The sequence below is a fragment of the Amphibalanus amphitrite genome, unplaced genomic scaffold (genome assembly GCF_019059575.1).
Source record: "Amphibalanus amphitrite isolate SeventyFive unplaced genomic scaffold, NRLGWU_Aamphi_draft 000412F_arrow, whole genome shotgun sequence".
Classification (NCBI taxonomy): domain Eukaryota; kingdom Metazoa; phylum Arthropoda; class Thecostraca; order Balanomorpha; family Balanidae; genus Amphibalanus; species Amphibalanus amphitrite.
In genome coordinates, this window is record NW_024881906.1 from 39,730 (window position 1) to 63,243 (window position 23,514).

The following is a 23,514-nucleotide window of genomic DNA, read 5'->3' on the forward strand; positions in this document are numbered from 1 at the left end:
GGGCGACGCCCACCCGTGGCGTCCGCAAAGTCCAATGTCTACGCCCTATCTCATCACCCTGTGGCTCTGCAATGGCTTTTTTAGGTCGAAAGAGTTTGAAGAGATTGCTCTCCCAAACGACTCTACCCAACCTAACCCTCCACTCGAGGCTAATGCGTAAACCATAACCTCGTCTGTCAACTCTTGCCGCTACCTGTCGCTGCTCTTGCTCGAGACGATTGTTGGCTGTCTTATCAGCTGCCCGACTGCTCTGCCTTTATGCATACAAAAAGACGTGCGACTCTTACGATTTGTGTCACACATACTCGTGTTTGACAACATCGCTATACCATACATGAACATTTATTGGCCTATGGTCGCATTGCCACCCTTGCATATTTCACACCACATGAACCATTGCCGACGATTCGCCGTTTCAAAATATATCTCCTTGCTGTGAGCGCACCCAGTCGGCACGGGTGGCTCTCCCGGCCCTCCCGTTGCGGTACCGAGCTCAGGGTACAGTGACCGACGGGACCGCCTGTTACCTGGCCGGGCCACGGACCCGACAAACCAACACACGGCCGCCAATCACAGTCGGGCTGGCACAGTCAGAGCTAATCAGAGTTACCGCGAGCACAGTCAGCCGATCGGAGCTACCGTGAGCACACTGTCAGCCAATCAGCTACCGCGAGCACATTGCAGGCCAATCAGAATTACCACGAGCACATTGCACGATAATCAAAGCCGAGGAGAACATTCAATTGGCAAGGAAACACATCGCAATTTGTCGATAAAAATAAACAAGCGGCTGGCAATACATGAAACGCGTTTATCTGTAGAACATATGTATATCGGCGTTTGAACGGCGTGAGCAGACTGCAGGTGGCCGATCACTGAGGTCACCAGTCGTATCAGTCGTCTGCCGAGTGCTGAGCTCATGACGGGATCGGTCCCGGCCGCCTTCATCTGCCCCACGGATTTTCGCTGCCAATAATTCCACAGTTAACCGCCCACCAAACTCGATCGCATTCAGTTCGAATTAGCAGAGAATGATCAGTACGGGACACTCCAATACACTTGAACTTAGCTTCTTACAACACAACTAAATAGGTTCGATTCACTGATCCCGGAACGATCGTACTACCACAATTTAAATAATCGGCAGCGGCGCGGTAAGTTAATCTCCCTCTCTAAAGCTTAATCAGCAGTTTTCCTAGGCCCAATGGAACTCTACATATATATTTCCCTAGAAATCCTGCTACTTTGGTGTCGCACCTTCCGCAACCCTAATGTGCCTCCGCTGATCGGCAGGTTACCGGCAGCTCTGAGGTAGGCCGCTTACACCACAAAAGCCAGAGTCTGAGCAAGATAAATACACATCTGAGCCTCCCTATTCTGGGCCGATCCGTCCAAGTCCGGGCGGCTCGGAGAATCGGCTGACCAATCATTGACCAATCCCAGGCGTGTCTAGTCGGCGACACAGAGTAAAACAGAGTTCCCATTGCTCGACATAGCAGCACAGACACATGCACTGCGATAAGGCCGCCCCACTGAGACCCACGGTTTGCACTGACACATCAGCCAGGTACGGAACCACCGGCGGCTGACGGCGCGGCGCGGCGAGACCCTAAAACTAGCCACCCACGTAATCAGCTCTCCAGCTAAGACACAGATGATCCCGTACTCGAGACATGGCGAGAGTCTGGCTCAACCCCACCCAGCCCTACGAACACACCGGACCCTGCCTTGAGCGGCGCTCCCGGAGAGCGACACCCCCGCCATCTACTGACGGCGGATCACACTGTAGCTCGGCCGCCGGCCGCGGCGTGGCGCTGGTGTCACTCGGAGCTGGTGCCCGTGTCCGTCTCGGGTACGTCGCTGCCAGTGGCGCCGGCCGGCAGACCGGCGGAGGTCGGAGCGGCGGGCGCCGTACTCTCCAGCGTGCTGAGCGCCTTGATGACCTCGGCGCGCTGCGGCTTGCTCAGGTGCTGGATCAGGTACAGCACCGTCTCCGACGAGATCTCCGGGTGCGCCTGCCGAACGGTCAGCAAGGTCAGATATCGGGTCAGGTGTCTTAGCGTGTCGTAAGACGTCAATTAAATCAATTTTACATCACTAACCGGGTCATGTTCGAACTGCCACGGGGTTCCTACTACATTATTCTACAAGTTGTTGTGTTAATCCGGCTCCGAAAACTTCTGACTAATGACGCATTCTACGCCATATTCCCGGAGAGGTGGCAATGGACTGCAGAAAAGTGAGTCACATTTTTCTCATCCAGTCCACTCGCCTCTCAGTAGGCTACTCTCATCTAGCTCAATCCGTTATATTGCCTCACCCTCTCACCGTCTTCATTTCCTCGCATCTTCTCTGTATGCCTCTGCATTTGTTGGGATATTGTGACCGCGGACCGGTCGTGCGGGGCCGAGGCGCGGGCCGGGCCGGCGGCTCGGCCGGCCGGCCGGCGAGCCGCCTGACCGCCGCGCGGTCACCGCGCATGCGCTCTGTGCCGTGGTTATATAAGGGCGCGACCGTGACCGGACTGGGTCAGTCGGCGGGTCGCCGTGTCCGTGCTTGGTCTTCGGTCGCTGGAAGCACAATACACCGTGTCGTGGTATATGCAGCTTTACTTGGCCCTAACATATTTTGGCGCGGTCGGTAGGACGACGACGGGTGCGTCTCGATCATTTTGACAAATGTTGGGTCTGAAGAAGTCCGTGTTCTCAGAGGCAGTGACCTAGGGACATTTTATGATGCTACAAACGAGAAGGACTGCGAGTACAAGTTGTGCCTGGCTGCAGACGGAGGCGTTGAGGACAGTGATGATGATGACGTTGATGATGTGAGCTGCAGAACAGAAAGGCGTCAGAATACGACGGTGACAGAAGTACTTGATGTGGACGGATCTGACTTCTCAGCGGAAGGAAAGGAGAAGCTCAGAAGTCAGAACCATTCTCAGCGAATATGCAGACATCTTCAGTCAGTATGCGGGTGATATCGGCAAGACAGATTTGCTCGAACACCACATCGACACAGGGGAGGAGGCTCCCGTGAAGCAGAGACCACGGCGGGTACCAGTTAAACTCCGCGAGCAAGTCGAGATGCAGAAGACGCAGATGATGAAAGATGGAATAATTGAAGAGAGTACAAGTCCGTGGTGCTCCCCAGTCGTCCTGGCCAGAAAGAAAGATGGAAGTTTCCGCTTCTGCGTCGATCTCCGCGCGATCAACAGCCGAACTCGCGGATGTGCGCATCCTCTGCCGAGGGTCGACGAGGCGTTGGATACCCTAGCGGGGGCAACGTGGTACACGACGCTCGACATGGCGACCGGTTACTGGCAGGTCCCGCTGGCCACAGAGGACCGAGAAAAGACGGCGTTCTCCACGGGCAAAGGACTCCATCAGTTCAGGGTGATGGCCATGGGTCTCAAAAATGCTGGAGCCACATTCCAGCGACTCATGGAACTGGTGCTTGCAGGTCTGGACTCGAAACGCTGTTTAGTCTACCTTGATGACATCATCATATCAAGCAGATCCGAGGACGAGCACATCGCAACGCTCCGTGATGTCTTCAAGCGAGTGAGGTCGGCGAAGCTGAAGCTCAAACCAGAAAAGTGCCGCCTCGCAAAGCGCGAAGTTACGTTCCTCGGTCACCGGGTCGCAAAGGAGGGACTCCTACCGGACCCACATAACATCCAGAAGATACTCGACTGGGCTCCACCGAAGACGGAAGATGGCATGAAGAGCTTCCTCGGATTGTGCGGATATTACAGCCGTTTTGTCCCACAATACATGGATCTCACGAAGCCGCTGAGGGAAGCCAAGGTGGTGGGTGACCACCTGACGTGGACGCCAGAAGCTGAAGCAGCTTTTGAGAGTCTGAAGCAGGCGCTGACTGCACCTCCAGTGTTAGCCCTCTCTACGTTCCGTGGTACATTCGTCTTGTACACGGATGCATCCGACTCTGCAGTCGGTTCAGTGCTCGCGGAGCGGGTGGGTGACACGGAGAGAGTCATCGCCTACGACAGTAAGGTGCTGACAAAGCAACAGCGCAGATGGCCAACATATGATAAAGAACTCTGGGCCATCGTTCACGCCATCCGGCGATTCAACCAGTACACAGTTGGAGCAGAATTCGAAGTCGTGACCGATCACAAACCACTCACAGGTGTACCGGAGTCCATCAATGTGGAACGGGACGGGACGGGAAGACGTGGCCGGTGGGCCATCGAGCTGAGCTCTTACCAGTTCCGGGTGGTTGTCCGGCCGGGCCGTGATCACGGCAATGCCGATGCGATGTCCCGGCAGCGACCAGTCAACGGCAATATCTGGACGGGCAAGCGCAGCAAGTCTTACCCCGCCGAAGCCGGTCAAGCACCCGTGCATACCGCAGCTACAAGAGCCCAAGAACCTGCTTCTGGTGAAGAGGAGGAATGTGTGGGGAAGACTCGAGGCGCAGCAGAACTTGACCAAGTCTGCGCACTGCCTACTGCGCCACCTAGTGCGAAGGATGACCAGGCGGGACGCCTAATCACTGAAGCACCAGGACAATCGGAGTTGCAGACGGCGCAACAAGAGGACGAGGTCCTCAGTGTGATGAGGAACGCCTGTCTGGGCAGTCGGGAACCACCGCCCGATCACCCTCTCGCCGAGTGGGAGCTACTGCGTGGGAGCTGGACGCAGCTCGAAGTGCGGGAGGGCGTTCTCGGCATGAGGACGAAGTGGGGCTTCCGGGCCCTGGTCCCCGATTCGATGCGATCAAGGATCATGACGCTCGCCCATGACCATCCGACGTCCGCACACTTGGGACGGAGTCGAACAACGGAAAGAGTGCGACAGCGCTTCCTCTGGCCCGGCATGTTCGCGGACATCCGTCGGTACTGCAGCACGTGTGACCTTTGCCAACGGCGCCATCGCCCTGCACCGAAGAAACGGGCTCCTCTGGTGACGGAGGTCACGAGTCAGCCATTCCGCAGAATTGCGATTGACATCACTGAGATGCCGGTGTCGGAGAATGGCAACCGATATGCAGTAGTCATCATGGACTACTTTTCTAAATACGTCCGAGTGTACCCAGTCAGACGGCAGGATGCCGAAACCGTAACCACGGTGCTGTTGGATTGGGTTTACGACATGGGGGTGCCAGACAAGATTCACTCGGACCAAGGAGGCCAATTTGAGTCTGCGTTGTTCCAGTGCATGTGCAAGCGACTGGGCATCCAGAAAACGCGTACAACGCCCTATCACCCCGAGAGTGATGGTATGGTAGAGCGTTTTATGAGAACACTCAAGGACATGGTCGCCAAATACGTTGACCCTCAAGGAACGAACTGGGACGCTGACATCAAGGCGTACTGCATGGCTTACAACACCTCTGTGCACAGCGTCACCGGATATTCCCCGTTCTTTCTGCTGCACGGATTCCACCCGAAAACGCCACTCGATGCGGTCATCAACCCTCCGGATCGGGCGGTAAATATCCGGTGCTACCTTGAAGACCGTCTAAAGGCCATTTCAGAGGCTTATCAGACGACTATCAGGAAAACCCGGGCCAGTGCTACGGAGGCTGCGACCCGATTCAACCGGCGCGCGAGCGGAAAAGGGTTCGAGGCTGGTGACCGGGTATGGATTCGGGATAATAGGGTCTCGGTCGGCGGGAAGCCGAAGCTGGCACTGTACTACAAAGGCCCGGGCACCATCATCGGCCGCCTCGGAGGAGAGAGAGGAGTAACGTACCTCGTCCGTGACGACAAGGGCAAGGAAAAGGCTCTGCACTTCAACCAGCTAAAGCCAGCTGTGGAACGGGAGTCCCACAAACAGGAAACGTCTGGAAGCACCCGGAGGGACGACGCATTGGACACAGCCACAGAAACGCGTCCCAGGAAGCAGACGGGGTCCGAGGAGACTGGACCGGATCCACTGGCGTTGTACTACCTCTGCCGGCGGGCCCGAGATCAGGTGGGGAATGGGAGTACATCTGTGCGGGGCGCGTATGTGACCAGATCTGGCAGAGTGTCGCTCCCCCCAGATCGTTTTCAATCCTAGGCCTCGGATGCTCTCGATGTGCATCACCAGTGTCTGAATCAGTTTGTATTTCCGGTCGCGTTCCGGTCGCGTAGTGTGTCGCGTTTCTTTGTTACTTGACCAAGTGGAAACGTTTCTTTTATGGGGGGAGGAGTGTTGGGATATTGTGACCGCGGACCGGTCGTGCGGGGCCGAGGCGCGGGCCGGGCCGGCGGCTCGGCCGGCCGGCCGGCGAGCCGCCTGACCGCCGCGCGGTCACCGCGCATGCGCTCTGTGCCGTGGTTATATAAGGGCGCGACCGTGACCGGACTGGGTCAGTCGGCGGGTCGCCGTGTCCGTGCTTGGTCTTCGGTCGCTGGAAGCACAATACACCGTGTCGTGGTATATGCAGCTTTACTTGGCCCTAACACATTTCTCACTGTTTCACCTGACTCGCCTGGCTCCTGGTATTCCTGACTCGCGCCATGGCCGCCTCCCGCTCCAGACACTGGAGGTCTCACATTTCCTCACATTGTCTCACAATGTATCAATGTCTCACCTGTACTGTATGTCTCACGCGAGCCATGGCCGCCTCCCGCTCCAGACACTGGATGTTCTCCAGCAGCATCGAATGTGAGACGTTGTTGGTGTCCAGCTGTTCCGAGAGCCACTCGGACACCAGCTGATCGTCGTCCCACTGGTAACTCTGTAACGGTAACGGTAACGTTACTGGTAGGTAACGGGGAGCCACTCGGACACCAGCTGGTCGCCATGCCACTGGTAACTCTGTAACGGTAACGGTACCGGTAACGGTAACGGAGAGCCACTCGGACACCTCAGGTGATCGTCATCCCACTGGTAACTCTGTAAACGGTAACGGTAACGTTACTGGTAACGGGGAGCCACTCGGACACCAGCTGGTCGCCATGCCACTGGTAACTCTGTAACGGTAACGGTAACGTTACTGGTAGCGGATAGCCACTCAGACACCAGCTGCGGCTGGTCGTCATCCCACTGGTAACTCTGTAAACGGTAACGGTAACGTTACTGGTAACGGGGAGCCACTCGGACACCAGCTGATCGTCATCCCACTAGTAACTCTGTTACGGTAACGGTAACGTTACTGGTAACTCTGATGACAGTATGTGAGTAATGGTAACATTATCGGTAACTCTGACGTCTTGTAACAGAAGCAATGCAGGTAACGGTGAGGTGGCGGGTTACGATCGACAACTGACGCTAAACCTCACCGATCGTAAACAAAACCGTATCAAGCAAATCAGCTGCACGCTTAGTTGTACCGTTTAGCGTCCTCTGAAAATAAATTCACAACTACACTCGCGTTTATAATATATTAACAAATAAGCAGAAGGAAAAGTCCCCTTTGGGCCCGTCAGCGTACCTGCATGGTTCCCTTGTCCTCGACGAACCAGCGCTGCAGTTTGCTGAGCACGTGCTGGTGTCGTGAGGTGGGCTGGAATCGCTCCACCAGTCGGCACGCCTGCAGGCTGAGCAGCCGGCGCTGGAGTCGCCAGTAGAGTCGGCGGCGTGACTCGCCCCAGGGCACCATCTCTTGGATGACGCCCTTCTCCATCATACGCACCGGTGTGTCGTGCAGGTCGGCAAACTGAACGGCCACCTGTGCAGAGAGAAAGAGGGAGGTCAGAATGATAAGGAGACAGCCATAACGACACATAATGGGGAGACGAAACAGGGGAGTCGGGCATGATTGGGAAGCGGAGAGGCTAGCTAGGCTGGAAACTGGACAGCACGGCAGACAACACATAATTACAGGGTGGGGGATCAGACCTTGCAAGAGGAAGGACTATAGGGGAAGGACTATCGTTCCTGAATAGGGGTTAAGTCACAAGGGAGGCCGGGGGAGTGTTAAACTTAGAAAATGATTAGGTCGTGCAATCATCCGACGAGGGAAGGAGGGAGGTTAGACCATGGGATAGACAACCTGGCACACGAGCACGACTCCTCTCACCGGACCGGATTCGTTGGTCAAGTCGCGCAAGCCCTGGAACGAATCAACTATGAAACAATAACACCCGGGTCGACCCAGGCATCACGATTGGGGCACAACAATCACCCACCATCCATACCACAGTAGGTAAGGACCAGCAGACCTCACTCGTGGGTTCCTCTCGCACCATCGAGGCAGGGTAAACTAGAGCCAGTCCGCCGTCCGTTACGCACCTGATGGTAGACGGGCAGCAGGTGCTGCTCCCGGGCCGACAGCCGGCGTTCCAGCTCGGCCCGCCGCTCGCCAGCAGTCTCCGGCTGGTTCAGCTCGTTCAGCAGTGTGCGCAGCTCACTGTCCAGCCGGCGCATCGACTTGATGAGGTCCTTGGTCTTGAACTTGATCTCGACTGTGCCCTCCGGCTCCAACACGCCACCTCTGTGAGTCGGACGGGAGAAGGTGAGGGAGTCAGAGACTGGAGACGAGACGACCCTGGGCTGGAGTCGGACTGACGGGCGTAGAGAAAGGTACGGCTACGGGATGTGACACGAATAAATCGCTAACAAACTCGACCACATCAGTGACGCCAACCGTCTCAGTGTCGGCAACACTGAGCTGCCGCACGGAAGCCGTGCAAGTAAAAAATGACTCATCAGGGTCCTACAAAATAAAATGCAGCAGCCACTGCAGGTAGCCCACTAACATCATAACATTACAAAGCCTTCTTTCGGTACTGGTAGTGGTACATACCACACTATGGGCTCGTCACAACCAGACCTTCTCTCTCCTGCCCCTCTGACCTGCTGTCGGGGTCGATCCCTCCCTCCAGTCTGTCCCTCTGACCTGCTGTCGGGGTCGGCGAACATCTCCATGTATCTGTCGTTGATGGCGGCGTCGATGACCACCCAGGCGCCGCCGCGCAGCTCGCCGTAAGGAGGAATGTACACGATGATGGGCTGACGGTACGCCCGCAGACCGTCCACGATCATGGCGCCGAACTTCACCACCTGGTCGTACATGTCTGAGGGGGAAAACAGAGGGGAGTTAGAGGGACCAAACAGAGTCAGAATACCGAACTTCAACATATCCTGGTCGTATTATGTCTGACAGAGAGAACAGAGGGGAGTTAGAGGAGCCAGACAGAGCTGGGGGGGGGGGGGGGCTGAACTTCGGCTGGTCGTGCATGACTGGCCGGAGAAAGAGCACAGGGGAGTTAGCTAGAGCGTCGGGTTAAAAAGAGGAAAACAGAGAGCGCCGGGTCAAGCAGAACGGGGTCATATAAGTCGCGTCGGCTGTCCAACGATAATTGGGGAGCCGAGGAAAATGTAATTGAGATGGGACGATCTGCATGACCGGCAGTGTGGTAGGTATAAGTTATCAGAGTTCGAATCGGAAATAACAAAGGACATTATTTTACTAATGAGCTTAATGCCCTCCGCTTGCCCTGCTCCGCCACAGCCCTCTCCCTCCCAGGGCCTCTCTCCACTCTGTCTCACCCTTCATGCCGCCGGAGAATCCGCGCCAGTTGGCGAAGATGATGAGCGGCAGCTCCTCCCTGTTGAAGAGTTCGATACCCTGCGCCGTCTTGTAGGCAGAGTCGGGGAACCACACCTGGCCAGCCTGGGAGATTTTCTGTGCAGACAGACGCGCGGGGAGGGATGTCAACTGGGAACTGAAAAGGGAGCGCCTGGAAAGAGCAACAACTGCAAATTATAGCCATCACGAAACCTGCATCTGACGTGGGAAAATGATCAGTACCACCATTCCTTGTCAGCGCACTGACTTCGACAAATTGGTCTTCCCACGACGTTTGTATATTCGATTGTAAATATGCATACACACCGTTCGTTATGCATGTTAATCTAAAATGCCTGCATTTTATTGAGAACAATCTACCAGAAGAACGAAGATATCTCGATATCTCAGCCTACCATAAAAGCCTGTTTTGTTCATCACCCCGGCTTCATCTCGCGATCCGTACCTTGGCCTCGGAGTCGAGGTTGGCTGGGTCGGCCGGCAGCGTCACCTCCACGGTCCGTGTCTCCACTGCGATAACGCCGAGCGGCAGGCCGCCGAGCCGACCTCTGCCACAGACCACCGTCTCCGCCCAGCCGCCCATCACCTCCGAGAACGAGCCGGCGTCCAGGAAACCCGACTCCCACTCGGCCGGGTTCGCTGAAAAACGGAGAGACGGCGGGAAGCGTTAGGGTAGGGAAGACGTGAGACTAATGGGGACTAAAAAACCTACAGTTGACTGTGGTGGATAGAGGCTTCAAGTTACAGTATTGAGTATCCGCGGACGCAAACTAAGGCTGGTGATAATTGAGGTGGACGATACAGGTGCCCGTCAACTTGTGGTTAATGGGACTCTGAAGCTTGAACTTTGCTGCAAGTGTCGACGGTTTCATTCAGTTAAGACACTAACTTATAATTAAAGTGTCCTTCTAACCAGGGTATACCATGTCCGTACGGCTTCGAACTGTTTACTGTTTCATTTTCCTTCCGACACATCCGTTGGAATCCTTGACTGACCTCGGCTGGAACACCCTACTACCACCTGCCCGTTTGAATCCCTGACTGGCCTGGGTTGGAGCGTCCTACAACCACGTAACCGTTGAACTCCCCGACTGACCTGGATTAGAGCGTGCCCCTCCCACACCCGCTCGACTCCCCGACTGACCTGGGTTGGATCGTCCCCTAACACACGAATGACGACGATTCGACTCCCTGACTGACCTGGGTTGGATCGACCGGTGAGCAGGTAGCGCGGGTCGTAGGGCGCCTTGGTTGGCTGGAACGTCACCGGTCGGTCGATCGGGTCGGGACTCGGCAGAACAGGCAGCGGCGCACCCTTATGCTGTAACACAGAACATGCAGGGGATGTCAGTAGAGGTAAGTGCTAACAACGGATGGTGGTGGGTTGGTCTCACATCAGCTGCTCACATATGCTCGTGCAGTTGGCTTAGGAATGACAAAATAATTATTATTGACACAGTACTGGCTGAGTGGAAGTACAATTTCTCTCAAATCCAGCATAGCATTCAACGCTAAAATACGGTTTTATCGTCTGTCGCAATTTCCCCGCCAGTCATAACTAGCTCGTCCTGACCCGACATCCTGTCCTGCCCCGTCACGTCCTTACCTTGGGCACGTAGGAGAGCCATTTGAGCAGAGTGCAGATGCCGTCAAAGTCCTGACCGCACACGTCGTGCGAGACGCCGTTCTTGTACATGATCTGCACGCCGCCCAGCTGGTTGTTGGAGGCGTATACCTCGCTGCCCAGCAGCTGTGGCAGAGAACACCAGAGGGTGGCGGTAAGCGGGGATGATGCCAGATGATGCGAGGGAAATGACAATCCGCAACAGACGAGGATAGCAATAACGTATTTCAATGAAAAGGCGAATTTCCAATTAAGTATTACCAAGAACTATGCCAAACGATCCGTGCATGTATCGACAATATGTTGGAAGTTTAGTCCAATAAGCCCTCAGTTTTACCCCAACCAATGTAAAACGTTTTTCCGTCCCATTTAATTTTCATGTTTCCTCTGCGCACATTCCACTTCCATCAACACCCACGCACACTGTAGGACACTGACCTTATTGAGCGCTCCGAATCCGGTGAGGATGATGTGACTGGTGTCCACCTGCACCACGCGCTGGCCCAGACGCACCAGATAGGCGCCGATGCCGATGGCGCGGCACGTAACCATCGACATGGTGACCACCTCGTGGTACGCCTGGGACGTCTCGCCGGCGATCATGGCGGCGTACTGCAGATTCTCCACGCCCAGACCGTCCACCTCGCCTGGAACGAGGGATAGGGATAGAGGGTAATGATATAGACCTTCCGCCTCGCCTGTAGAAACAAAAATAGAATAATGGGTCGAATTAAACAAACGGACTCGTTTGGCGAGTAGGATAAGCGACAGAGGAGTACCAGAATATTGTCTACCTCGCCAGCTGGTTAGATTAGAGCAGTACGAAAACGGTCGTATCAAGATGTGAAGGAGGCTGCACTAAAGAATGCGCCGCGTGAATATCACGTCGCACCATGGGTATTGGGTATTAACGCGTCCATGAACTGAAAACGCATGTCCATCGAACTGAGACCGTACCGATAATGTGGCTGATCTTGTAGCGGGACTCCCCGTCGTCCTCGACAAGGTCGGCGTGCACAGAGTTGGAGGCCGACACCTTCTGGAAGTCGTCCGGCGTCAGGTAGATGTAGCGGAAACCCTGACGGAGAGAAAGAGCGACGACGTCAGGCAAAGTAGTTACTTACTCACGGAACAAAGGGGAAGAGAGATTAAAAATGTCACAAGAGCGTCAAGGATCGTATCTCACGATGCTCTGAGGCAAACAGTCCGACGGTCTCACTTACCTTTTCCGGGTCGTTGGGGTCCTCCCAGGCGACCCTGAAGAGGTTTTTGATCTCCTCGGCCATGCCGATCCGGGCTCCGCTGTTGGCTGACAGGTACAGACGGGGAATGCGCTGCTGGCGAGACAGCTGAAACAGGAAAATGGGAAGAAACGTCAGCTACAAAGTCGTAACTTTATTGTATACAATGAACAATGGGCGCTGTTTTCATCAAACACACGTTGTTCGATAGAGAAATGCCACTCCTTCGATGGCGTGCATATGCTTGACTACCTTACGCAATGGGATAAGTGAAACAGCTTGAAGACAAAAAAAAAAGAATCACTCGGTAACCTCAACGCAAACTGCAAGGATGACGTAAATAAAACAGGAGCTTGTTCATCTAGACAACATAAGTTCATCTACAACCACCAGGCCTTCAAATGCCAATAAGTCGGTGGCAGCAGCTGGAGGGTCTCCCCCCATCGTACCTGCGAAGCCTTCAGGAACAGGACGTCCTCCTCTGGGCCGAAGCTGCCGATGGCGTGCGTCAGGTCGTTGGCGATGACGACCACCTCGCGGCCGCTCGGGTACTCGGGCGTCAGCAGCGTCATCTTCCAGGCCACCATGCCGATCTGAAGGGACAGAGGCGGAAGAGAGTGAGGTTATGGACGTGCGTACAGGACACTGCCACGATGTTCAATGGATGGTTATCCAACTGATAGCACCCTGCAGTAATTTAAAACCAGCCAGCGAAACAAGTGACAACCAATTCATGAACTCGGCTACACTTTCTCACTCTACCCTTCCAGGAAACACTTGCACTAAAGTTGTATTGCATGAGAAGCAGCCAAGTGGCGCTGACAATGGAGCCGGCCGAGCGGGCACGGTAAGGCTACCACCGTCAGTCCGCCTGTTCTGACCTTGTTCTCGCCGGGCAGCCGTTTGACCTCGATCAGGTTGTTGTCGTCGTCGATGATGAGCTCGACCAGATGGTGCAGCGGGTCCTCGGGCGGCACCACGTCCGGGTTGCGACGCACATGGTTCGACCACAGCTTCTCCAGAGCCTGAGCACGAGACGACGGAAGAGCCGAGGTCAGAAATAGGACGCAGGAAAATTCCGATACGATATTCAGCATTGTGTGTTTCCTGACATTTTGTCCAAAGTAAAGTAAGCATACGATAGGTCGTAAGCGGGCAAAAGAAATAAATCTAACAAGGAAATATTGTTCCTAATATTTTCCTCAGCATCTTAAAAATATCAAGTAAAATAAAGGCATACACACCAAACCAAAATTGAATCAAACCACAGTCAATACCAGTATGCTTGACCGCCTCCGTTAACCGTGACTACCTGTCTGACCATGTCAGGGAACTTCGATTAGCTATCTGAGCTTATGCTTGCAAGTGAGCCGCGGTTACCTGTCTGAACATTTCTGGGAAGTCGTAGACGTATGTGGTGCCGCTGTGCTGTGCCTGGAACCTCTTCAGCTGCAGGTAGTCCTTGGTGAGGTAGGGCGTGTCCACGGCCAGGCCGTGCAGCGGGCCCTGCTTGCCGCCCAGCGCCTCGAACTTCACCTGTGAACGGACGGGGGACGGGCGGCGGGGTTAGGCACAGGATGATGACAGCAGCGACTGCGAGGACGCCTCATTTCATAGTTGGCGGCGTTGCCTATGACTGAATTCAACACCATATGCATTTAAAGCACCACATGATTAATTATACTCGTATTCACTTCATCAAGTCCGTTGGCTGACGCAAAGGGTGACGATGACAGAGAAAGCAAGATAGGCGAGTTAGGCAACAATAGCTGGCTCTTCAGACATTTATCGCAAGACATCTCCCTGCCATCATCCGCTCCCGCGTCTGCCCATTGGGTAGCCGACTTTCCAGCCAACAGCCACCAGTCCACGCGAATCCTCAGTCACCCCGCAGCCCCTCTCCGTCCCTCACCTGTCCAGTGGACGGGTCGGTGACCTCCTTATACAGCGCTATGTCCAGGTAGTATCCGTTCTCGTTACTCAGACACAGCCGGATCGAGGTGGTCGGAGAGTGGGCCGACGAGCGGATCGTCATCCGCACCTCGGCCTGGAGCACGCGCAGCTTCCACAGCCGCGGGCCGTAGCGCATCACCATCGGGCGCACAGACTCCACCACCTGAGGACAGGGGAGGGAAGGTCAGGTCATCACCATCGGGCGCACAGACTCCACCACCTTAGGACAGGGAAGGTGGGTCAAGTCAGGTCAGGTAAGGCCATCACAATATCGCGAAAACTCCGTTACCCGAGGGCAACTCGGAGATTAGGGCAGGTTCAGCCCAGGTCAGATCCGGGACGGTTAGGTCATCTGCATCACCATCGGACACGCACTCGGGGACGGCATCGGGGCGGGTCAAGTTAACATCATAAGATGAAAGTTTCACGACCACTTATGGAGGTTAGGTCAGGTCATCATTAACGGACAAAAACATCCACTTACTAGAAATAAAGAAAATAAAGCCAATCCAAAACCATTTGGTCTCCATTTTCCATCATCAGCATTGTTATTAGCATACTAACTGCTCTTCGACTTGCCCCTGTCCTGTGTTGTCTGATCCTCCCCACCCCAACAACAGACACAGCCCCGCACCTTGGCCGGGTCCAGAGTGACGGTGGGCACGAAGTTCATGAAGATGTGGTTGCAGTCGGTGCGCCTGGCCAGCGGGTGTGAGAAGGCCACCTCGAGTTCGTCCATCGACTCCAGCAGCAGCCGCTCGCCCTCGTTCTGCAGGAACTCGAAGCTGGCCTCCTTGGTGATGAGGTCAGAGTGGCGGATGATGGAGCGGATGAAGAAACGGAAGTCGGTCACCTCCTGGCCGGCCGCCACCTGCGGAAAGAGAAGGGCGGAGGGGTCAGACGCTGAAGTGGAGACGGCCGGTGCCATCAGACACTGGACTACAGGGTGTTTCACTAAAAGTGTCAAAAAGTAAAAGGTCATAATGCACATAATAACAATGTTTTCTAAGGAAATTTGCATATCATTTCATCCGCAATTGTTGGACATTTGAATATATAAAAACGATATCACCGTCACTCAAACCTATTCCACACATCTGCCCCTTCTTTTGATGCACCGTTTCGGCACGTGTCCGGAGGTGCCTCACAGCCCGTTTTCATCTTCAGCGTCCAGACTGTCGGCAAAGCCTTGAATTGTGCTCTTCAGCTCCCGAAGTGATGCGACTTGAGTCTTCCTCAGCTCTACGAGAGCTACTGAGTCACTGACCAAACCAGAGGCTTAGCGGTGACAGATCGGGGCTTCGCGCTGGCCAGGGGCGGGCGGCGAGGCATCTGATTATTCGGCCCAGGAGCTTCTGGTCCAGTCAGTTCGGTGGCTACAGCCGATACAGTGGTTGATTTTAATAACTTGTAAGGCCCTGGCTATTTCTGATGTTGGAATTAGCTTCTTGTTATCTTCAAAGGCCCTCAAAAATACCCTGACCTTCTCAACGTAGACACAAATTGAGGACCAGTCACCAGACACGTCATGGCAAAAATTCAGTCAGAAACATGCGTTTAACACAAAAAAGCGGCAAAAAGCGGCAAACGATGACGACCAGAGAAAAGAGGAGTCATCTTAGTTGCAGACTATTGCATGAACGTGAGTAATGTTTCTTAGGAAAAAAACACGCGCCTTGTTACAGTGTCTCTAGTATCTAGGATACAGGAAAAGGAAATTCCAGCACAGAATCACATCATATTCCTCCAGCAGTATCTCTCCCAAACGGGTCCGGACAGGCCGAGCGGCGCGTACCTTGGCCTTGCCGAGGTAGAGGTGCATCTTGTGGTTGGAGGTGGGTAGCGCCTCTAAGTCGTACGTGCGCAGTCGGTTCATCTCCAGCTGGAAGGCCAGCGCCGGCTCCAGGTGCCGATAGATGCGGTCCTCGGCGAACTGATCGCGCGACCGGTAGGTGAAGTAGCGCGGAAACTCGTGGTCGAACAGCACCACGAATGTCACACGGCGCACCAGGCTCTGTCGGTGAGACGCCGAGCGTCAGCGGGAGGGTGTGGTAAAGCGGAGTTAGCTCTCAACAAAATGCGCCGCCATAGACCTCTGTATACCTGGTATACTAATAGAGGTTCATGCCGAACCCCTGAGGCAGCGGCGCATGGCATTACGGACGGTTGGATGAAACTCAATTAACACGGTTTTAATGAATAACGCCTGCTGGTTAGACTAAGCGTTGGGTAACGACAAAACTTTGATTACATTCGTGCTCATCACTCATGTCCATGGACTACAGTGTACCTAACCACCAACCACCCCGTCATCCAAGTCGAATCACCAGCCTGTATAACCTGTATGAGGAAGGCGCGGCGCTGTGCGCAGAACGCCGACACTGCTGGGCGTTCATGGCCCACAGTGTAACCACCCAGTCATACAGTCTAATCCCTCACCTGTACGAGGAAGGTGCGGCGCTGTGCACAGAACGCCGACAGCTGGGCGTTCATGGCCTCGTCGTCCACTTCCTCCGTCACCCGGATGGCGATGTTGAGGATCAGCTTCGGGTCGTCCTCAGGCTGCGGGAGTGAGGGCGAGTGGGCGGTCACAGAGAGATCAAGGGGAAGTAACAGGGAGTTCACAGGGAGGTCACAGGGAGGTCACAGGGAGAATAGGGTTGATGGAAAAGCGAAGATATTCGTAAATGTCCTCATCTATAAAGGACACATGGAAAATGGTATCAAAGCTGTGTTAGAGTCCACAAATAAAACATAAAAAACTACATTTACGCCCGTGGCAACCATCAACTTAACGAAACAGCATGGGTATCTATACAGGGTGTCCCAAAATTGATGCGCGGTTGTCTTATCCTCAATAACTTATGAAATGCTTGAATTTATTTCACGGCTTATATGTATGTTATCATAGTCCCCATTCAGTTGCATACGCGGTCTATTGCACTCTAGCGTGTCACGTTCCAGGTTGTCAAGAGTCTCTCCTTTGAAACTACGCCATGCCGTTTATGTCTTCTTAAACAGCCTCTTCTCTGAGCTAGCCCGTGGGAGCTTGCTGAGCTCTTTTCTGACGATTGTCCAGATAATTTGGATCGGGGACAGGTCCAGACTGTTGCCAGACCATGTCCCCTCTCCCAGAGGCCTGGGAGCCTCGCTCGGCACCAGTCCTGGGTCTTCCTGGCGTGATAAGCTGGAGCACTTTCTTGCTGGAAAATGGCCCTGGAGTGGACATGTCCGACAAAAGTTTGACTCTGGTTTTTGAACCATTTACCTTTTCCCCAGCATCTTTATGGCAGCAGTCTTCTTCACCACCTCGCTGACAGTAATCAGCAGTCACGGTCTGTCCCCAAGCACAGTGATGCAAATGGGGTTCACGAGTGGCCATAAATACGAAAAAGGCCCAAAATTCAAGTTCACTTAATCGAATAAATCGTAATATGGTCAGTCAGGCAAATGGCTGAGGTGTCTGAAAAAGTATGATTTTAATGTTTTTGTCAAAACCGGCCTCGTGTAGGATTGTCAGAAGTCGAGACATTTTCGATGTCGTAAAATGACTGTCAGGTACTTGAAATTCAAGTGCCGCTAGCGTGCGTTCATGTCATACAAACTGCAAAAATTATGCATGAAAATGAACCCCGAAACCTGCTGCTTCTAATGCCACGTCATAAAAAGCCGTATCTATTTTGGTTTGGCGGTGAGCTAACTATTTGTAATCATGTTGCAACCGCAGTTTTTTACCAAAAATATTTCCTTTCAATTCACCTACAGCACCTCACACAGTGTGTGCCCGTTAGTGCACCATATCATAGCATTCCCTAATCATTTCTGAGTCGCAAAGTGAAAGAATTAAGGCGCTAGCACAGGGCTGACCGGCGCTACAGAAGTTTTCATCCGGCACGGTCGGGTGCCGCGGCGCAGCGGGCGACCCGGGCGGCCGCGCCGCCGCGCCGCCCGGACGCCGCGCGGCGGCACCCACCCGCCCACTGCGCGCCCACTGCGGCACCCGACCGCCTGGACAAAAACCTCTGTAGCGCCGGTCAGCCATGTGCTAGCGCCTTAATTCTTTCACGATGCGACTCAGAAATGATTAGGGAAGGCTATGGTATGGTGGACTAACGGGCACACACTGTGTTAAGTGCTGTAGGTGAAACGAAAGCATTTTTTTCTTAGTAAAAAACTGCGATTGCAACATGATGACAAATAGTCAGATTACCGCCAAAGCGAATGAGACACGGCTTTTTGTGACCCGGTATTAGAAGCAGAAGGCTTTGAGGATCATTCCCATGCATAATTTTTTCAATTTGTACGAAATGAACGCAAACCAGCGGCGTTTCAACTTGCGAGTGTCTGACCGTCATTTTACGACCTAGAAAATGTCACGACTTCTGACGATTATACACGAGGCCGGTTTTGACAAAAACATCTAACTTACTATTCCAACAGAATCCGTCTGTCTGTGAGTGTGTGAGTGTGTGTGTCCGCCACGCCGTGTAGTGGGTTCAATTTGTTACGGCTACAGGGCAGACGGTACGGGGTAGGAGGTTGAAATTTGCATACCTTTTAGGTGACAGAGCGGGTCAACGCCTTTTCCAGGTTTCGACTCGCTGGGGTGCACGGTTGGCACGTGGCGCGCGCTGGAAGAACGCCAATGAAATTTTGATCGGTTCGTAGATCTTCATTGAGAGCCGGGGTCGACAAACTTTGTGCACTAAATGCATGCCGATCGGTGGCGGGTGCCTCGCATTGGCGGATGGGCAAGTTATTAATTTGAATAAAAAGTGGCGAAAAAATGTGTTGATTGTCGCTAAATGGGTACAATTTGTGATGGAATTCACAAATGCACCACGTTTGCCGCAATGCGTCACATTGGTGACAAGACGTCATTTTTGCCGCAAACCGCACAGTTTTGTCAAATATGGTCCGATACGGGTACAATTTGGTGCAAAGATGCGTGCTCAATCGCCGGGTGAAAATGCGCCGCGTTTGTCGCAATGCGCCACACATGCCACAAAGCGCCATTTCCGACAAATACGATTAAGCGTAATGGAATGGCACGAATAGGGGCAGGGCTGGGAACACTTTAAGTCTGATATTTTAGTACTGATTGGATCCAATTATTCTGTGACCTGACATGACCCAGCGGTGTTGCTAGGGGTAGGGGTAGTGGTAGGGGTAGTGGTAGGGGTAGGGTAGTGGTAGGGGTAGTGGTAGGGGTAGTGGTAGGGGTAGTGGTAGGGGTAGTGGTAGGGGTAGTGGTAGGGGTAGTGGTAGAGGTAGGGGTAGGGGTAGGGGTAGTGGTAGGAGTAGTAGTAGGGGTAGGGGACTGGTAGGGATAGTAGTAGTGGTAGGGGTAGTAGTAGGGGTAGTAGTAGGGGTAGTGGTAGGGGTAGATGTAGTGGTAGGGGTAGGGGTAGACGTAGTGGTAGTGGTAGTGGTAGTGGTAGGGGTAGTGGTAGGGGTAGTGGTAGGGGTAGTGGTGGGGTAGGGGTAGTGGTGGAGGCAAAAGCAGAACAGTGGCCCGGGCTGATCCCAGCGGACGAGAGGTGACCTATGTGACCTGGCCTGACCCAAAGTGACCGGGGCTGACCCCTTTGACCCGTATTGACCCCGTATCACCCAAATGTCATCCAACAACGCCCTCAGAACAGTTCTTTTTTTAAATTCTCTTCACATTTCCGTCCATATCTATGCTTCTAGACGACACATCGACATGAATCAAACACCATTCGAAAGCAAATTGGCTGGTGCCGCAATTTTTTCCTACCACGCAGCAAAGCAAGTGGCGCAGCCGCTTGTCTATATTACTATTTGAGGAGGGTGCGTCTGTCCGTTACCGAGGTCCCGACTTGGTGCTGCTTTGCGTGGACTACAGGTCAGACCGTTGCACCTAGCCCGGTGAAATTTGCACAACTTATAGATCAAGGATGCGCGACGTGCCTTTGAGGGGTCTTTTCTCGATCGGATTGATAGGGAGCGCGTGGCGCGTGCTCAAAAAGTGCAAATTCGCGTCATAGACTTTACATGTATAAATCGGCGTGCGAAATCGGGCGAAAACGGCTAATTTTGGCCGACACGGTTCCGGTCCCGGTGCAATATTTTGGTGACCAGGGGTCCGACCGGCACGGGGAAAACAGCATCGTGTACAGAATTGAACGGGTTATTGAATGGTGTGCAATGCAGAGGATAGCACGCGCCACGTGCACCGGAGAGGGCACTTTCATTTGAAAAATTGCGGTTTTTGAGGGATTTTGGAATTGATTTTATTTTTAGGTGACCGTTAAACGGAGCGAGTTGAATCAACGCCTATTTGCAAAAGAAAGGTACCGCCTCTCATATAAAAATCGTGAAAAGCTGATTGATCCAAATCAAGGTGGTGCAAATCACAGGAGAAAATGGTGTTTGTCAATTTTGTGCCACTTTATTAATCACACGGGGTTTGCTGCATAACCTGATACCTTTGGCAATTGAATATGGTACCATTGGATAGAGCATTCAATTCTGTCCAATATTCACTCTTCATTTTTGCATGATTAGCAACAGTATCCTTAAAAATGTAAATGTTCCAAACCATTACATTGTCATTTTTAGCGAAATTCATCGATGGCCCACAAAAGACTTCACGCCAGTTTTCGAATCATTCTAAAGTAGAACGCATGATAATACGACACGGGCACCTCGATGCGATGTATCTTTTTGTTTTCTTACAAAATGCTTGGCCGTAAAAAAGCAATCGAACGAAATGGATATCTACCAACCAAATCGACACAGACCAACCCAATACCCACGGGTCAAAAAATCCCCCCCTTTGCGTTGCGGAGCACGCGGGTAACCCTAGTGAAAACCATGTGATTTCAGATGCCCCAAACATTTGTCTACTCGGCCATATCGCAATTAACTCGATTTGGTAAACTTGAGTTTTGGGTATTTATGGCCACTCGTGAACCCCATTTGCATCACTGTGCCAAGGCACGATTTGAAGCTCAGAGAGCCTCTCATCCAGCTCAGTAGCTCATCATGCTCCAAATGAAATTCTTCAGCAGACGTTTCACCGTCTCGACAGCGGACTCCTCAGAGCTGCCGTTGGCCTACATTTCGATCGTTCTGGCAGTTAGGGGCTTAGAGACCACAAAGGGCACCTCGTCACTAAAAAGGACGCATATCCAGTTCTGAATGGTCCAGTTTTTGTGGGTCTTGGCGAAATCCAGCTGCCTGCACTTCTGGACCACGGTAATCCAGGTCGGCATCCTGAAGCTGAGCAGCTTCAGCTTCAAGATAGTCTTCAAATACTGGTGGAGGGTCGATTTGTATGCTGGGACATGCATCTCATTCAGTTTTCTTGTCAGCGATGTTGAATGGTGCTTTTTAAAGGTCGACTTACAATCACGATTTTCGCCACTCGGCTCAAGGCAGTCTTCCGCCCTCGAACTGTGCTGTTCTTGAGTGTCTCTCCTGATCGTTTGCGGTCCATCCAAAGTTTAATTGTCGCAGAGTTGACGCCCAATTCTCTGGCATCCGGAACCTGGGTCACACCGTCCTTGATCATCCCCACCGCGCGGTAGCGGATCGGTAGTTTGTGCCTTTTCACTTTTGGTGATATGCGGTTTCTCCACGTTGCCTGTCTGGACAAGAGTGGCCTCCCGCGCCCAATACCGGCCGTGGTCGGGTTAGCCGCTTGGTTCACGTGATCGTGTGACCAGCAAGATGTCAGTGGTGCCAGAGCCGGTAAAATTGCAGTTGTTCAGCACTCGGGAGGGACAACATAACATGCGGCACCAACCGCGCATCAATTTCGGGACACCCTGTATATTTTGTTGCGAAATGGCTTACAATATCTTCAAATGAAACGGTAACAATTGTCGTGCAGCTCAGCCTGACCCACAGTCGCTCCCTCACTCCCTCCCTCTTTCTCACCTCTCCGACCTCAGCCATCTCCGTCAGCGAGCTGCCGAGCGTCATGGACATGCCCAGTGTGTCCGAGTCGAGGTCCCGGCTCTGACCGCGGTCTCGCCACGCGGGGATCAGCTCCTCCTGCCGGAGATGGTCGTCAGGGCGTGGGTACTGGAAATGCACAGTAAGCGCGGTACCTATTGGTGGGTGAGTTCGTTAGGGAGACGGTTGTCACGACTCGGGTATGAGTACCGAAGCAAAAAGGGCGGTATTGATGGGTGATTTTGTCGAGACGATGGGCGTCTGGGATCGGGTAATGATATGATTGGCCGGGCCATGGAAAGGGCGGTACTACTTGGGACTAAATCAAGGAAGACGACCGCCAGGGATCGGGTATCATGTAAGGATGGGATGCTACTGGCGAGGAGGCTTGGGTAAGGCGGAACAAGGGAGCGTTATGGCCAAAGGTATAAGGCGACGCTAGACTCACGGGAAAATACGCTTCTGTCTGATATATGAATCTGGAATGCCAGCAATCGAAACAGGGGCTCTAATTATTCACAGCAAATGATGTTGTGAGTTCTGACAGTGTATGGTGAGTGATGAGGCACGCGATGAACATTTGTGTTAGGCAGTGTGCGTTAGCTTAAGTCAACAAAACAAAATAAAACAAATACCGTCGAATTGGAAGTCACCATGGTGTAGTGACAAACACAGCAGTTCTCAGAATCCGGTGTCATGCCATTGAGTTTTACAATGTGCCACTCAGAAACAAGACAGCAGGATCACGTGATAAAACTCTTGTATAGGAAGCCCGAAAGCTGTATAAAAACGCTTCTCTACAGCAGTTACATCTCGTAGCGTACTTTTTCTGCTTTACGCAGCCTGCAGTGGCAAGTACTAGCAGTGCCAGTGACAACATTGACACGCGCTCCAGCCGCACCATGCTAGCGAGGAAAGATCGGTCTACTTTTAGTAGAAGCGTGTAGCTGCGCAGTTACTCTGAGACGCCGTTGCCTCTGACGGCTCGCGTCTAGCCGTCGGACTAAATTACAGTCTGCCGCAGACCCATCATCAGCAGTGAAATGGCTGAGAGCAGTGGACCTAAATAGTCGTGTGTAGAAAGGCGACAGATGAGCATCTAGCAGGCTAGCTGGCTATAGAAGTTTCAGTGAGCCTATTAGAAGCCGCATTGAGTCTACCAGTAGTCTACCAGTGGCCACAGGTGGTCCTTCGGGCCTTAGAGCGGCACCCGATGTAGTTCATTTATCCGTGACACAGAGGCCCGCCACCACAGGCGGCCAAACGGATAGGCAGACAGACAGA

At 53.3% G+C, this 23,514-nt stretch overlaps 1 protein-coding gene across 9 annotated transcripts in view; it reads right to left on the reverse strand.

Annotated features, from left to right (window-relative positions):
* Positions 1–324: 324 nt before the first annotated feature.
* LOC122390843 (acetyl-CoA carboxylase-like) overlaps positions 325–23,514 on the reverse strand; it is a 54,747-nt gene continuing 31,557 nt past the window's right edge. For all 9 annotated transcript variants that reach the window (XM_043384186.1, XM_043384185.1, XM_043384184.1 and 6 more), the window contains 20 exons: positions 22,213–22,329; positions 16,744–16,866; positions 16,100–16,318; positions 14,939–15,175; positions 14,264–14,467; positions 13,732–13,887; positions 13,233–13,376; positions 12,801–12,944; positions 12,334–12,459; positions 12,068–12,188; positions 11,549–11,757; positions 11,093–11,236; positions 10,687–10,807; positions 9,932–10,125; positions 9,447–9,582; positions 8,794–8,971; positions 8,187–8,388; positions 7,387–7,623; positions 6,544–6,690; positions 325–2,015 (listed from right to left, as the gene is read on the reverse strand). In XM_043384186.1, the coding sequence (XP_043240121.1) occupies positions 1,821–2,015; positions 6,544–6,690; positions 7,387–7,623; positions 8,187–8,388; positions 8,794–8,971; positions 9,447–9,582; positions 9,932–10,125; positions 10,687–10,807; positions 11,093–11,236; positions 11,549–11,757; positions 12,068–12,188; positions 12,334–12,459; positions 12,801–12,944; positions 13,233–13,376; positions 13,732–13,887; positions 14,264–14,467; positions 14,939–15,175; positions 16,100–16,318; positions 16,744–16,866; positions 22,213–22,329 (3,354 nt within the window). In that variant the 3' untranslated portion in view covers positions 325–1,820. The remainder of the gene's footprint in view (positions 2,016–6,543; positions 6,691–7,386; positions 7,624–8,186; positions 8,389–8,793; positions 8,972–9,446; positions 9,583–9,931; positions 10,126–10,686; positions 10,808–11,092; positions 11,237–11,548; positions 11,758–12,067; positions 12,189–12,333; positions 12,460–12,800; positions 12,945–13,232; positions 13,377–13,731; positions 13,888–14,263; positions 14,468–14,938; positions 15,176–16,099; positions 16,319–16,743; positions 16,867–22,212; positions 22,330–23,514) is intronic.